Source organism: Anomalospiza imberbis, chromosome 2 (genome assembly GCF_031753505.1).
Source record: "Anomalospiza imberbis isolate Cuckoo-Finch-1a 21T00152 chromosome 2, ASM3175350v1, whole genome shotgun sequence".
Lineage (NCBI taxonomy): Eukaryota > Metazoa > Chordata > Aves > Passeriformes > Viduidae > Anomalospiza > Anomalospiza imberbis.
The window spans coordinates 43465950-43480845 of record NC_089682.1 but is presented as its reverse complement, the minus strand read 5'-3'; the positions used below and the strand labels follow the sequence as shown (position 1 = coordinate 43480845).

General features: G+C 33.2%; 1 protein-coding gene across 2 annotated transcripts in view; it reads right to left on the bottom strand.

Moving 5' to 3' along the window:
• Positions 1-14896, bottom strand: part of NCAM2 (neural cell adhesion molecule 2) — a 277680-nt gene that overhangs the window by 101958 nt on the left and 160826 nt on the right. For both annotated transcript variants that reach the window (XM_068180672.1, XM_068180671.1), the window contains exons 7-8: positions 10217-10377; positions 1426-1571 (exon numbers count right to left, since the gene is read on the bottom strand). In XM_068180672.1, coding sequence (XP_068036773.1) covers positions 1426-1571; positions 10217-10377 — 307 coding nt within the window. The remainder of the gene's footprint in view (positions 1-1425; positions 1572-10216; positions 10378-14896) is intronic.

The following is a 14896-nucleotide window of genomic DNA, read 5'->3' as shown; positions in this document are numbered from 1 at the left end:
AACCACATTTCAGAGAATATTCCAGCAACACATCAGTTTAACCACCTGCAGCTGGAATTAAGAATATAAGACTGTCTTATACAAGCACTGGATAAATTTCAGGTTTCAACTGCACCAACATTTTTGAGCTTTTTTCTGCTATTTTCTCTCATTTTCAATATCCTTTATCGAAAGTTATTTTGGGAACATTTCAAACATAAGTGAGTGGCTAACATTTGTAACCTTTGAACAAAGCATAGTCTTTGCAAGTCAAAAAGATGACCTTTAACTTGAAATATTTAAAGAAGAGATAAACTGCTTTGTCTTAATGCAAAACTATTAGAAAAAAAATAATATATAAATACTGCTATATTGCTCCAAAGTGGAAATTACAGAACAAGAAAATTGTAGACAGAGCCTCACATAAACTGCCTTGATTCCAGGAAAGTTTCAGACCAGATCAGACCTACTTCTTTAGAACACAAAAAATGAAAGTACATAATTCCTTAACATACAGCAATTCCCAATAAACTGACTTACTACGTAACTAATTCCATTTGTGGCATGATTGTTATCTAGGTTTTCACCTTTGTGTGTTTTTTAGGCAACAGCTATGAATATGCAAGAAGAAAGTATTTTACTACATAATTACCTAGCATAAAAATTATGAATTAGTTACCCAGAAAGATGGTCTCTCTTACTTCAACCACTACAGAGAAATTCTGTAGTCTATGTCAGGAAATGAAGAAGAAAATACTTGCTCAAATACTTAAATAATTATTAAAAAGGGAAAAAGAAGAACTCTGAAGAAACACAGCTTGGTCAGGAATTGCATTGCACCGTTCCCTTTTCATTTCACCATTACACCTAATTTCCATCTAATTTCACCATTCCTCCTTTTCCCACACCAGCTGACTTTCTCCATTGTCATAGTGCAATCTTTCTGTACTCAACTTATTTTGTAATAAAATATTAAAATGGGGAGACAAAATGTGAAAATAGGCTCAGTTTGTCTTCTGTTAGAGGAAAAAAATGGAAGAGAAAAGGGGAAGTGGGAAATAAGAAACAACAAAGTATTCATTTTTTAAAATTTAAAATATCTTTAAGGTCCACTGTATTTTGAGGATTACTGGACAGAATCCAAATATTCTGAAGAAGGACTATGTGTAGCCATAATGATCAAGATTAAATTGAAACCATTAGTAGGGATTATGTATGACAATTTAAGCTACAGAGATGAATTGCCTTTAAGCATTTGATTGATTTTTTTTTTAACTTAAAATTTAGAATCTCCATGTCTCTCTTACTGCCTTCGAAAATAGCAATTCCTTCTAATTCCAGAGGAATCTAGAATTAATCTATCTCCAAATTAATTTTCTGCTTACAAGAGGAAGATTAGGTAGACAATGCATATTTAGATCATGTATGTATTAGAGGTAGATTTACCTTGTCACCTTCAGAGAAAGTCATTCCATCAATGGCCCTTTTCCAAGTAATCTCTGGGACAGGTTCTCCTTCTGCTTCACAAATGAGAGTTGCTTTCCCATTCTCAAATGTGGTTTCATTTTTAAGTTGTATTATTTGAGGCTGCACTGTTAAAAATACAAATTGCATTACTGATCCTGCACAAAGAATGTCATATCAAAATCTATCTTTAAAACCACTTTTTTTTACACAACTTTTTTTTTCTTTTAATTAACTAAAGTTTTAATGTTATTATCTATAAAAGCAATTAACTTTTCTGACCACAAGTTGTACAGCAACCATTTCTGTATGCCCCATGAGTTGGACATCCTGCTCCCTTGGTGGGGTGGAGTGGGATGGGGGGATGGGTCCTGGCTGGTCTGGCTTTGTGGCTCTATTTATGCTTTTTCCCCCCTTAGGAACAAGCTGCCCAGGAGCTTGTGGAGTCTCCCTCCCTGGAAATGACCAAAACCCAGCTAGAATTCTCCTGAGATAGCTATTCTGTCTGATTCTGCACTAGATGGTCTCCAGAGGTGTTTTCCTATCTCAGGCATTCTTTAGTTCTATAATAACCGGTGTTGGTCTTCAAATGCATACTGTTCAGAAAAAAAAGGAATTATTCTTTAGGAATAGTTCTTTGACTTTGATCTTTAGCAATGTTTCACTGGCCTACATGAATTACAGAATTTAACAAAATCCCCCAGCAACAAGCATATTTCACTGGTTCTAACACCATGGAGAATTGAAGAGTCCTCTGATACAAAGGTGTTCATCCTTACTTACCAAGTAAACTGGTGGTAAGATACATTTTAAAAAGTCCAGATACTGTTTGAATTCTTCAAATTATTCCACTTTATAGCCTCAATTACATATCAGCTACATCTTTCAATCTATATTGTACCTTATCAGGTTATTTATATGTACAATACAATTTCTGGGTACATGTGAATACTTTTACATCGAGGATTTATCTGTACAATATCACACAAGAACTCTGTATTGCTACTGTGCATAGAATACTACTCTCTTTCATGACATTTAAGTATCCATATTAAAATCTTTTTTATATTACCTCATGTATCATGATTAAAACGTTTCTCTGAACCTATTCCCCTTATACATTGAAGAAGACACTCATCCCCCTGGAAAACCCCACATGTAATCCCGTAATAAGAATCTGATTCAATATGTTTACACCCAAAAGCAGTGAATAAAATTTACATGAGTGAATCAAAATTGGGCAGCTCTTAAGATTACCTTCATCAGCTTTAAGTACATTTGTTGAAAGCAATGCATTTTATTAGCAGTTTCTGTGAGCTTCACTTTTGAGGAAGCACTACTATAGTGTATTCCTTATGAAACAGAAAATAAAGAGATGTAATCTGTCTTCTAATGGGGTTACTAAAGTGTGTGCTCTGGAGAACAGCAATATTGGCTTATGTTCATAGATCAAAATGGGAAAGATAATCATTCAGGTTGGAATGGGCACCGGGAGAGCTTCTTGACTAACCCCCTCATCAACACAGCATCAACAGACCCTGTTCAGGTCAGACTGCTCAGGGATTTGTCGAGCACTATTTCAAAAAAGGTCATGAACAGAGAGTAGACAGCCTCTCAGCAGCCTATTGCACTGCCTGGCTGTCCTGGTGAGGGATGTTTTCCTTATGTCCAGTCTCCAGCTTCATTTTATGACTCCTCAGTTATAAGTATTGTCTCACAGATGGTACATTCAAGAAGAATAATAAAAGCAGGTTCAAACTTGCTATCTGTAGGCACATCACCTACCTTTTATCCATTCCCTCCACACAATTCTTGGTCTCACTTCTCATTGCTTTTCTCCATATTCCTTCTGTTGCTTCTCTACTGTCTGTTAACCCTTGACTATTATGAATAAACTATTGTGTGTTTACTGCACAGAGATGAGAAACAAGTAGCATTTTACCTAAGAAAGCACTGAACTAATATCCTGCTTCTTTATTATATAATCTATGATGAATGAGATCATGTGACAAAAGAAAACACCCTGAGTGATCAAGAATTCTTGAAATGTCAACTGGATGCAGATTTATTGGATGCAGTAGAAGGTAGCAAACAAATCATTACATCAGGATATCAATTTGGCCAAGAAAATACAAAACTCCTCTGTGGTACAAAAAGGGATGTCAGTGGAAAGACTTAAAAACCCCACCAGAATTAGAGACAAAAGATAATTATGTTAAACTCCAAAATAACTTTAATTGTTACTCTCACTTTCAGGATCATTCAAATGCCCATGAAATATTTCTCCTTGGTACTCAAGCACACTATTTCTATAGCCATATCACCTGGCTACAAAATACTCTATCCTTTCATTACTTTGATATATCATCATCCCTGGAAAAAAGGAAAGAGCTATAGCAGACATAATTTTTTTTAGAAGGATCATACATAGTGTTTCATGCCAAAAATTCTCAAAATTTATAATTATTTCTATCAAAATGAGTTTCCCATCTGGAAAACACAACAAACAATGTAATTTGCTCAAGATGATATATGTTCCAAAACACAAAAATAATTCTTAACCTTAGACTTATTCTGAATTCCTTTAAGACCTTTTTCAAATGGATCACTACAAGACAAAAAGTTTTAGTTTGACATTTCAGACAAGAGTACCTGACATTTAAAGGAATAAGCACTGATTAATCATCAAATACATCTAGCTGACAGTTATTACTTGGAAGAAGAGAGCTCATATGGGGGATATTATTTAATTAATTCATTTTTGTAGGTCACAAGTCATAACTTACTATTGACTAGAAGTTTTTACACTGTTTGAATACTTTTTAGTGACATTTTGAACATTAGAAACTATTAAAATACATTTGTATACATGTAAATAAAACTATTTGAAAATGCCAAAACTAATACTGACAGAAATACTGAAACAGTCATGTCCCCCACCCTCCTGCCTCCAATTTTTTAACTGTTCTTTCTAAATTGATAAGGTCATTTTCAAACTGAGTTGGTATTTGCTTTTTTGTATTCTAGAAAATATGAAGCAAATAAAAGTGCAGAGCCTTAGAACGCAAATTCAGGAAGCCTTCAGGGTTTTGCTGCTTTCTTCAGACAAAAAATTGAAATACAGATGTTGTGATGTAGTTGAAACTTTTGTAAGCTAAATTACCTGCCTCAAATTAAAGAATGATTGAGTATAAAAAGGAGCTAAACTTGCTTAAAATTATTTAAGGTAAGGAACTATTATTACTAGACAAGCATTGTTAAATATGTTATTTGGCATGCCAAATAAAGAAACAACATTTACTCATTGGAAAGTTTGTTTTCTGAGCCAAGAAGGTAGGTTTTTAGTTTTCTAACACTTCCTTAGTAAACAAGTTTCTCTCAGATTCCTTCCTTGGAGTATTCTGGAATTGTCTCATTGCTGTGTCTGTACAGCCTCCTCATAAAGCTTATGATGAACATGGATAGCAGTCTGAAGATTTTGCTTACAACCAGTTTCTTGGAAAAGGTACACAATTTATTGAATTCACAGAGTTCTAGCCATACCTTTAAGAAAGAGTTTCATCAGACCTGGAAAGCAACACATTTATAAAGCTTGAGATAGTCTTGCTTATATTTCATCAAAAGAATTATTTTAAACAGTTTCATATTAATGCAAACTTGCTTGTACTTGTGAGAGGCCTAGTGTCTGTATGGCTGTGTGGCTGTATGTCTGTATGGCTGCCTGATGAATCACTTGATTAATATATCCCAGGAGGAATCATTCCTTCCTGCTGTCCTCCTGCACAAACACATTTGAATCAGGTGGCAAAACTGCAACCCCATCCTCCTGGAAACTCCTGGTACAATTTCAGCTTAGCAAACAAGCTAGAGCCTAGCATGGAAATACCTAAGAAAGAGGTTTCAGCAATTTGATTCCTTATATGATAAGGATTCGCACACATACCAGTTTGAAATGCTGACCTGACTTAGCACACCATGAACTGAGTCTCTCTCTTTGGATGGTATTATTGAAACATGTTAAAATGCTATTAATACTTCACACTCAGAAGAGTTTAAGACTTGTCTTCTGGGACAACTGTCATCACTGTCTTTACAGATTGGATTTTTTTTTTTTTTAAACTAAAGTATTCCAAAAAGTGAGAAAGCAATAAGGAGGAAAAAGGAATGCAGAACATGCATGAACTTCTAATGATGCCTCATGTTTTAGCTTTTATATTTTTCACATTCTGTGCTGCTTTAGTGTGTAGTTCTGAGCTTCCTATTAGGGGATAATAAGCTTTCTGTGAAAGAGTAGGTAGACAAAACAACTCATTCTCTAGCTGGGGACAAAGGACAAATGTTCCAAATCTCAGGCCCAAGAGCATAAACAACAGTGGACTGAAGAGAGAAAAACAAGAAGGATGGGACTTCATAATCTAAAGCTGTAATTGGACAATTAACTCCAATATGCTAATGGACCAGAACTTATAAAAGTGTGGGACCTCGTGACCTGTTGTCCATTTTGTGACCATTTTGGGTTCATCATGGGTGTAGTCCTGGCTGGGTTCTTGTACTGCCCAAGGTGTATCCATTGAGGCCTTTTAATAAATTTATTCTTTAATCTCTAAAGAATAACTTTATTCTTTAACTCCTGCCTAGTCTCTGTTCTAGGTCAGCCTTCACAAGGCGTCACTAACATTACGTCTGTAAGTGTTGAGTTGTACTTTGTGAAGCTGCAGTTGGTGAACTTTATGCTATCTGGGAGGACCAGGCATAGATAGCTCCCTACACAGATCTATGGCATTCTCCTTCTAGAGGCATCAGTGAATTTATATGAAAAGCTTCCATGTATGTATAGAATAGTATCTCATAACAAACAAACCAAACCACAAAAAGTATATTAAAACACATATAAATTTACTTACTAAGCCCAAAATAAAATTATTAAGGTATGTTCCAGGCACTATAAAAATGAATGCAGCATTAAGACTGAAAAAAAGGGAAAAAATTTAGACAACTCATCACCCCAATCTCAGAAGCACAAGACAGCCTTTTTGGTTCCCAGATGAATGGATTTTGAAGGACTAAATTAACATAAATTTGAATTTTGGCATTTGGAATAACACGAGAGGGATGAGATAGGAGAGGTCCATTATATTTCCTCCTATCTGGCAGAAGACAAAAAATATATTAATAACAGCATATAGTTTCTCAATAATAAATAAAAATTACATTTTGAATGTAAAAATAGAAAAAAACTTTTCCAGTAAACAACATAAGGATTATAATTAAAAAGGCATCTCGAAAATAAAAATAGTATGCATTTAAACTATGCATTAAGTACAAAGTGTCTTTTGTAATGCTTTTTGAGGTATCCCCTCATTTGATTTTTGTGAAGTCATTTATCAGAACCTACTGAAATGCCAATAAAACACTTTTACAATAAAATATTACTCAGATTGCCCTCTCACTGATTATGTAGGTAAAACACCTATATCATAGAGAACTTCAAATTAACTTATGCTAGAACTCCCTTTAAGTTTTTATTTTTATCAATTCTGAATAAAGAAAGAATATTTTTTCTTTCCAGGAAAATAATTTATTAAACATATAGATGTAGCTTTCTGTGGCCTAAGTACAGAAAAGAGAATACTTGTTGAAAACTTCAATGTTAAGTATCATTAAATTGTATAACCACGTATTTGAGTGATAAAGAATTAGAAATAAGCAACTAGAGCAAACAAAATGAAAATCCTAGGAATATAAACACTATTCTTATTAAGCACAAATATGTCTTTAATTAAAGCTAATTTTCTTTCATTTAATTTGATTATATTTTTTATTCTAACATAAATGAAGACTACTGCCATCACCTTGGAGAAGGAATGATGAAGAAATTAATATTTACTTTGGAGAAAGTAAGAAGATGTAGGAAGCTTCAATGTACTGAATTTATTGACTGTTCTTAAATCAACTTTTTGTTATTATATTATTTTTGGAAACTTTTTTGAGCTGTGAATAGATGTAAAAATGTGGTATTTCATAATTAAAAATGATGATTTAGATGTATCTAAACACACAAATTTATAAATACGGCTAGTTACTGCTGAAAAGAAAAAAGGAAAAATGAAAGTAGAACAGTATGAGTGAAAGTGATAGCTACAAAATCGAGATAAATACAGAGAATATTTTTAAAGAATTCAAGGATGAATACCTATGATTTCAAACTGTTCAGTAGTAAACATAAATGAATTTGAATTAAAAACCTTAGCAGAAGTTCTAAGCATTAATAGATAAGATATTTTAGGGAGTAATTGCTAATGATACAGTAAAAAGCTATAACAGATAAGAAGAGGACAGAGGTAATCAAATCATATCAACAAAGACAGAGAAACAGAGATTTTTCTCTTTTTAGAACAAAGCAGTGATGCAGATGAACTGCAAAAGGCACGGTATATGCCTGTAGGTTTCCACACGTATATCAGAGCTGCAGAAAAACTGTCAGAGTAAGCATTTTATATCAGAATAAAAAAGGGTTTTTAGCATTGATCCTGAAAAAAACCCAAAGTTAAACAAAAGATTCTAGGTCATGCATGGAAACCAAATATGTGGCTATTACATGACACTGAAATCAACATGTCAATTCAAAATTCCTGTGCTCTAGAAAGTTTAAGTAGTGAATTCTATAATGTTACTATTATTTTTATTGCATTATGGTTATATAACTGTTATTATGAGTTTTAACACTGCCAGAGCTGTGTTGTAGAAACAGTAGTCGTTGCCCTAAGGAGTTCGCATTGCAAATTAAAATTAAAGATAGCAGACATGTGAGACAAATAAGCTAATGAAGTGGGAGAGAAAAATGCAATTTAATAGGTCAATTTAACATAAAAAAGTTGTTTGTGTACTATTTAGCTATAATAACCAGCCATCTGCCTTGCCATTTTCAGACTGACGCTTTTTTTAACACAATTAATGGAAAAAGGATAAGTAGTTGTTGGCTGTATATATGACTGTGTATAATCTGTGTGAAAGAGACAAAAGTGAAGTTTACTGTAGGAGACATTAAAATCCTGCTCCATTACAAATTAGCTATAACTTCTTACGATAGAGATGTAGGAGACATTCCAGGGAGTTCTGTGGAAACGTTAACTTAAGAAATTATTTTCCATGCAAGAAAGAAAATACCTAAGAAATTTAGGAGTTTAGGATGTCATGTAAACATATAGGATGTGTAGGTTCATAATGGATTTAAGCAACTCATTGTATCCATTAAAAGGGTAGGATTTGGCTTTCCATGGAGTCCCCAGAAAAGTGGTTGCTAAAAGATAAAAAAAATATATTCAGGAAATCCTCACTCTTAGTCTGGTGTCTCCTTTTCCCTATCCCTTTCATTAAAAATTTTCCTTGCTCTTGGGAAGGAAATAAACCAAGTAAATTTCAGGCACACTTAAAATTACTTTTATAACACACACAGTTATTTCTGACTTAAAAATCCCTAAATTAATCAAATTAGAAAGTAATTTCTATTCCTTCCATTTATTTTTTTTTACGTTTGGAAATAAAGTTGAATGAAATATTTCAGTTTCCCAAACCTAGATCCTGTACTTCTTGAGGTTGGGATAAAATTTAAGATTTTATTTCATCTTTCATTTGAAAAGAAATGGAGAATAACTCTCAAGTACCTCAGAACAACAGCCCAATGGTTAGGCAATCCTGGAGTACAGAGCTGGAGACAACACAGCTCCTCCTTTCCAAGAGACAGTGGGATGTATGTGAACACAGCCATGTTCACCTGACACCATGGCTTCAGCCTCAGGCTCCCAGACCCCAAATGCCAACATTATACAACCCAACGTCTACCCTCTTTAATGCCAATTATCAGATTACTCTCTCCTGTTGGAACTCTTTCACTTTCATAAATTATTAGTAGCATTAGCTAGGAATTAATGTTAAACACTACATATTTGATTTTTTTTTAACTGGGTATTAATTTTCTCTGTCCTAAGTATGGCATCTAACTGTTCAAATAGAAATTATCTTTCTCTATAATACAAGCTATAATTAATGTAAAAAACCCCAACACATTCATTTTTGTAGGTTTTTCATAAGTAAGTTACAGCCTTTTTTTGCACAGTGATTCTGAGGGATGTTTTCTACATTCTCACGAATACCTACTCTCACTAGGTTATATCTCAACAAAATTTCAAATGAATTATCAGTTCTATGTCAAGGAGGGAATCATTAGCACAGTTGGGGTGGTGGAACATAGAAAGAGAAATAAGGGTTTTGAGGTTATTACTTTTATCCTTTGAGGATCAGCACACACAGCATTTTTGTGACTATATCTGCAATTGTACACTTGAAAATAGACGTCAAGAAAGATAAATTGAAAAAAAATATTAGGAAGATCTCTGCATGGCATTGCCTAACTAAAAACCCTCACTGCTTAGATGTCAAGATAACCTGCTTTCCCCCCTTTCAGAATTTCCCCATTCTCCTCTTGGTTTTCTTGCAAGCAGTCAACCTTTAAATTGAAACCAGAGTGAATTAACTATTTAACACTCCACTGTATATGTGAATAGCAGAAAAGCAAATGCTGATGATAACCTTTTCAAAATGAAATTCAGATGTAAAGGTTTAAATAGCCAATAGGGAGGAAAGAAGTTGTAAAATCATACAGAAAGCACTTTGCTGCATCAGTAGGCACCTTGCAGAAATTTGTGAATTAACGCTTATTTCCTTACTGTTTACATTTTAAAAGGAAAGATGGACCATATAATGCAGTACTTACCAAAAACTTGAAGGACTGTTTGTTTTTTGTCATTTCCTGCTTTGTTTTTAGCATTACAGATATAAGGACCCGCATCAATGTTTTTTATATCTCTTATTGTTAGTTGAGTATTGCTTCCTCTCAGGACATATTTTTCATTTTCTTCAATAAGTTTACCATTCCTAAAAAAAAATTATAAAAAAAAAAGTATAAATCAGCCACTAAGTTCCAGTAATAATGAGCTATAGAAGCATCAATACGCTGAAAATAATATTTGAGGGAAGAGACTGCTATTACACCAGCCTCAAAAATCACAATTTAATTGTCAGGTTAAAATATAGATAAATATAAATGCATTAAAAATACTATAATACCTTTATTCTCAAATGTTCAATATTGAACTAATGTTAGAAAAATGGTTGTGACTAGGATTCTCACCTATGGCTCACACTCAAGGAAGGGCATAAGGAAATTGGTTAAATATTGTATGTGAGAAAGTATTAAAAGCATATTTTTCAAGTATAACTGCTGCAGTTCACATTTAGTAACAATGTAGCAACTTATAAAAAAATTTAAATTACATACACGTAGAGCCTATTGGCACATCAAGAACCCATCCAAATTATTTCCTTTCAGTTGTTGTTGGCTAGCCACAACTTAGCAAGCAGGCATGTCTCCAGATGTTAGAATGAGTTGCAACCAGATGGTACAGAAATAATAAAATCTGCAAGCAATTCTGAGGGCTGATTGAGGCTTGACCAGTCCATTTGAACACCTTGGCCTACACACAGCTGCTTTTTCAAGAGGGCATTACTCAAACAGTTTATTCTATTCAATATTCCTAGTTTAAGACACTAAATTTTTCAAGATTTGAACAAAAATTATTTCCATTTTATTCTCATATAATGATAACTACATGTATTTTGTATTTTCCTAAATAATATTTTCTCTAAAAGTGGATACTGCTTTTTTCTTGGGAGAATTGTAACTGTTAGTAGGAGTACCCTGATAATTATATAGTTTGCACTTAGTACTAACACTTTTTTGTAAATAACTCTAATCCACTTAGTTACCAAATTCAAGACATTATTATGATACTTGTTCATTTCCTTTCCAAAGAAAATCACAGAAACTTTTATACAGAACAGGAAAGGCCTAATTTTCCATATTAGATAGTCTCACAGAAAACCAAACCTAACTAAAACCAGAAGAAACAGAAAAGCCACCCAAACCCACTACACAACAACAAACAAAGAAACAAACAACAACAAAAATCCCAAACAACAACAAAATCCCAAACAACCACAAACCCCCTAGTGATTTATTTTAGGAGACAAAAGGATGCATTCAAGGTTAGAAGTAATTTCAGGTACCTGTTTTCACCTGGAACTGCTGTATCTATTATATCTATAGCAGTTTCTCAGCGGAAATGAGATTACGAGTGTTTCCCTGGACTATCTGGTGAACAGAGAGATTCATATTGATGCTGATATTGGATAACAGGAAAACATGAATAGTATACTTAAAGTGGATTCTTTCTTTTGTAAGATAATTTTAAGTCCTGTCAGCAAAGACCAGGAAATTGATTCAGCTAAGCTTCAGCAGTGTAAATTATCTCCGCAGCTATGAACAATGTTTTCAATAGAACTATTCACACGAGTAAAGATTTCCAGTTCATGACCTGTAGTTACATTAGGAATGTTATCTTTCAGTCCTGGCTAATTTAATTCCATTAGTGTATTGCCTCTCTGAAGGTTATGCTTTACATTAATGTAATATCAGCTTCAACAGAAATACCAGTTCAATGGAGAATTAATTAAATACACTGAGTCCACGAAGTATCAACAAAATATACACATATATGAAATAAAGCAGCAACTCAACTTTGATGACCTTTCTTCTTGACAAGGTATTTCAAAATGACTAATTTTTATAAGTGCACTAATGGAATTTTGGAGAAAAATTGATACTAGTTCAGATGCATCCAATTTAAATTGATAAAATCTAAATATCATCAGCACCTGGAAATAAAAATGATCAGTGTAAATAGTTCAAACTTCACCACATTAGCTAGTGTCTTGAAGAACTAAAAGCTTGAGATTGTTGTTTTGTCCAGCATCTCGCTTACAGACAACACACAGAGATATGAGTCCCTTCAATAGTAGAGTCATCTGATTTAAAAAGTACAGTTATTTTTCATGGCCTATTTGAGGTTGATCTGTTAAAACCAGTACATTGGAAACCACAAAAGAAACAAGGGTAGTAAAAATTGAGATAATTTGCTCTTCAGTTGACTAAAATAGCAGTGGACTGTAAGACTACCTTTAAATAGGTCCAGATTCTGCAGGCCTTAATAAAGAAACTTCATTAGACTGAATGAGTGAATAATTGGTGTGAGAGCCCACTTTAAAAGGCAACAAAGACAGAAGAACATGGAAATGTGTGTAACATAACTCCTCAGTCTTGATGAACCACCTTAACAGGCATGGATATACTTTTTACACCATGAAGTCAAAATCCCGCAGCAGAATGAAGTAAAAAATCATTTACCACCCTTTATATCAGTACTTTTCCACAGCTCTCCAGGATATTGAATATACTTCGGAATGTTTGTAATGAGACATCAGTAAATGCTATGATTATTTTCTCTTAGAATATCTAACACCATCTCTCTGAGGCTATTAGCTATACCTAGCTATTCAGTGAATTCAGAAAACAGGCTTCCATTAAATCACTTTAATACACCTGCCCATTTTAAAAATGTTTAACCTGAGACAAATTAAATAAAATGACAGAACTCGCATAGATAAAAGGTGAGGTTGTGTTTAAAACTGAACACAATTCCCTTAATTTGCTGTGACCAATAATTATAATCCTTACAAAATCACTACTAAAACTTTATCAAATTCAAGACATAATTCCACTTTATTAAAACAGAAACACAATAAAACTGAGATTAGTACCAACTTACTTTCAACATCAAAAAAAACACTAAACAGGACAAAATAGGGAATAATTTGCTATTAATTCTGATAAACATATTCAATTAGGTTCTTAATGGATGACAAGCATATTAATATTAGATAAAGTAGTTTAGATAAACTTCCCTAACAATCACTGACAATGCTTTCTAGATTTTTCTCAAAATCAAGAACAATTATGTTGACCGGGTATTTCCAATGCTCAGTCTGATTTCTTAAAAAAAACCATCTCTGAACTATTGTAGAAAACCAAGGTCTTTATCTTGACATACTTTTTAGGTAAGACCAAGGACAGGAGAAGAGATTAGCTGATTATGAATCCTTTTAATTGACTACATGAGTGAAAATAGCCCTGAAAATTTCAGGACAGATATTTCAGAAATTTGATGCAGAAATTTAAGACTGGAATATCATTTAGTATTGTTTGCTTTCCCTGAAAATAAAAGGAATTTTCTTTCCCCATTTTTTGCCCCTTCTTGCATATCTATATAATAATATCTTGTGACAGGGATAGATGTTCTTTTTGATGTATCATTTTACAAAATCTCAGCATCAGGAAATAAAAGAAACAAGAATTCTTTTTACTGACAAGAATTTACACCCTAATCAGATTAAATTAAAAGAAAATCAAAGTGGGGGAAAAAAAACATCAAAAGGGAAGGGAGGCACATTAGCCAATATTCCTCATTATGAAATAGTTCCTGAAAGAGGAATAGATGTTTGCACGTCTGATTCAATATCCAGTCCACAAGCCTGAAAAGCTTCTGGAAAATCTTTAAAACACATATTTAATGAATTGTTTAAAAATTTAGCTCCTCAAGGGCTGTCCAACCACAGTGAAAGCCTTCAGTGGGCTCTGATCAGTGTACACAGAAATAAGTGTTTCTCCAAGACACTTGGCCTGTGTGTGTACTATGGTATTTATAAAACATTAAAAAATCCCACAACTCTAAATGAAAATATCCACAAATGGTGGAAATTTATGTAATCTTTGTTAATATATACCATGATGCTTATTGTCATACACCAAAGCCATTTAGGACAGCAGAATTTAGGCAATTTTATGAATTTTGGCCTGATAGGACAGACATTTTAAAAAGTACTTCAAAGACATAAAATAAAGATAGTATGATTTGAATTTAATATCAGTTCTTTCATTTCAGCTATACATATTTTGGGTTTCTTTTTCCTCCTCTTTACTAAATTTTGAATTCTAAGCCACATTAAGGAATTAACTTTGCATTCTATTTATTTAGATCTCCTGGCATTCAAATTGCAATAGAGAAAAATTCAACTTTGAAACTGACCTATGGTATAACAAGATTAAATATCAGTTAAGAGAGAGAAACTTAATCTAACATTGTTCAAATGTTCCAAAGGAGGTGAAGAATTGATGGAAGTTGCTTCTGTGCCCTATTTGAAAATGGGATGACCTTTTAATCCACTTGAAATAATATAAGTAGATGCAAATTATTCAGATCTAAAATAGAAATGTGCACTGGTATGAAGCATTGAGATACTTTACATTCCAGGATTGATACATATCTTTGTTGAAATTGAAAGAACACAGAGTAAATAGATATTTAAATTTTTACAAATGTTACATGGTAAGTGTTCCCAAATGACATAGCTATACTATGCTCATGTCAGTGATATAATGAAAAAAATACACATGAGATTTAAAAGCAATTCCATTTTCAAAGTATTTTATATTTATATT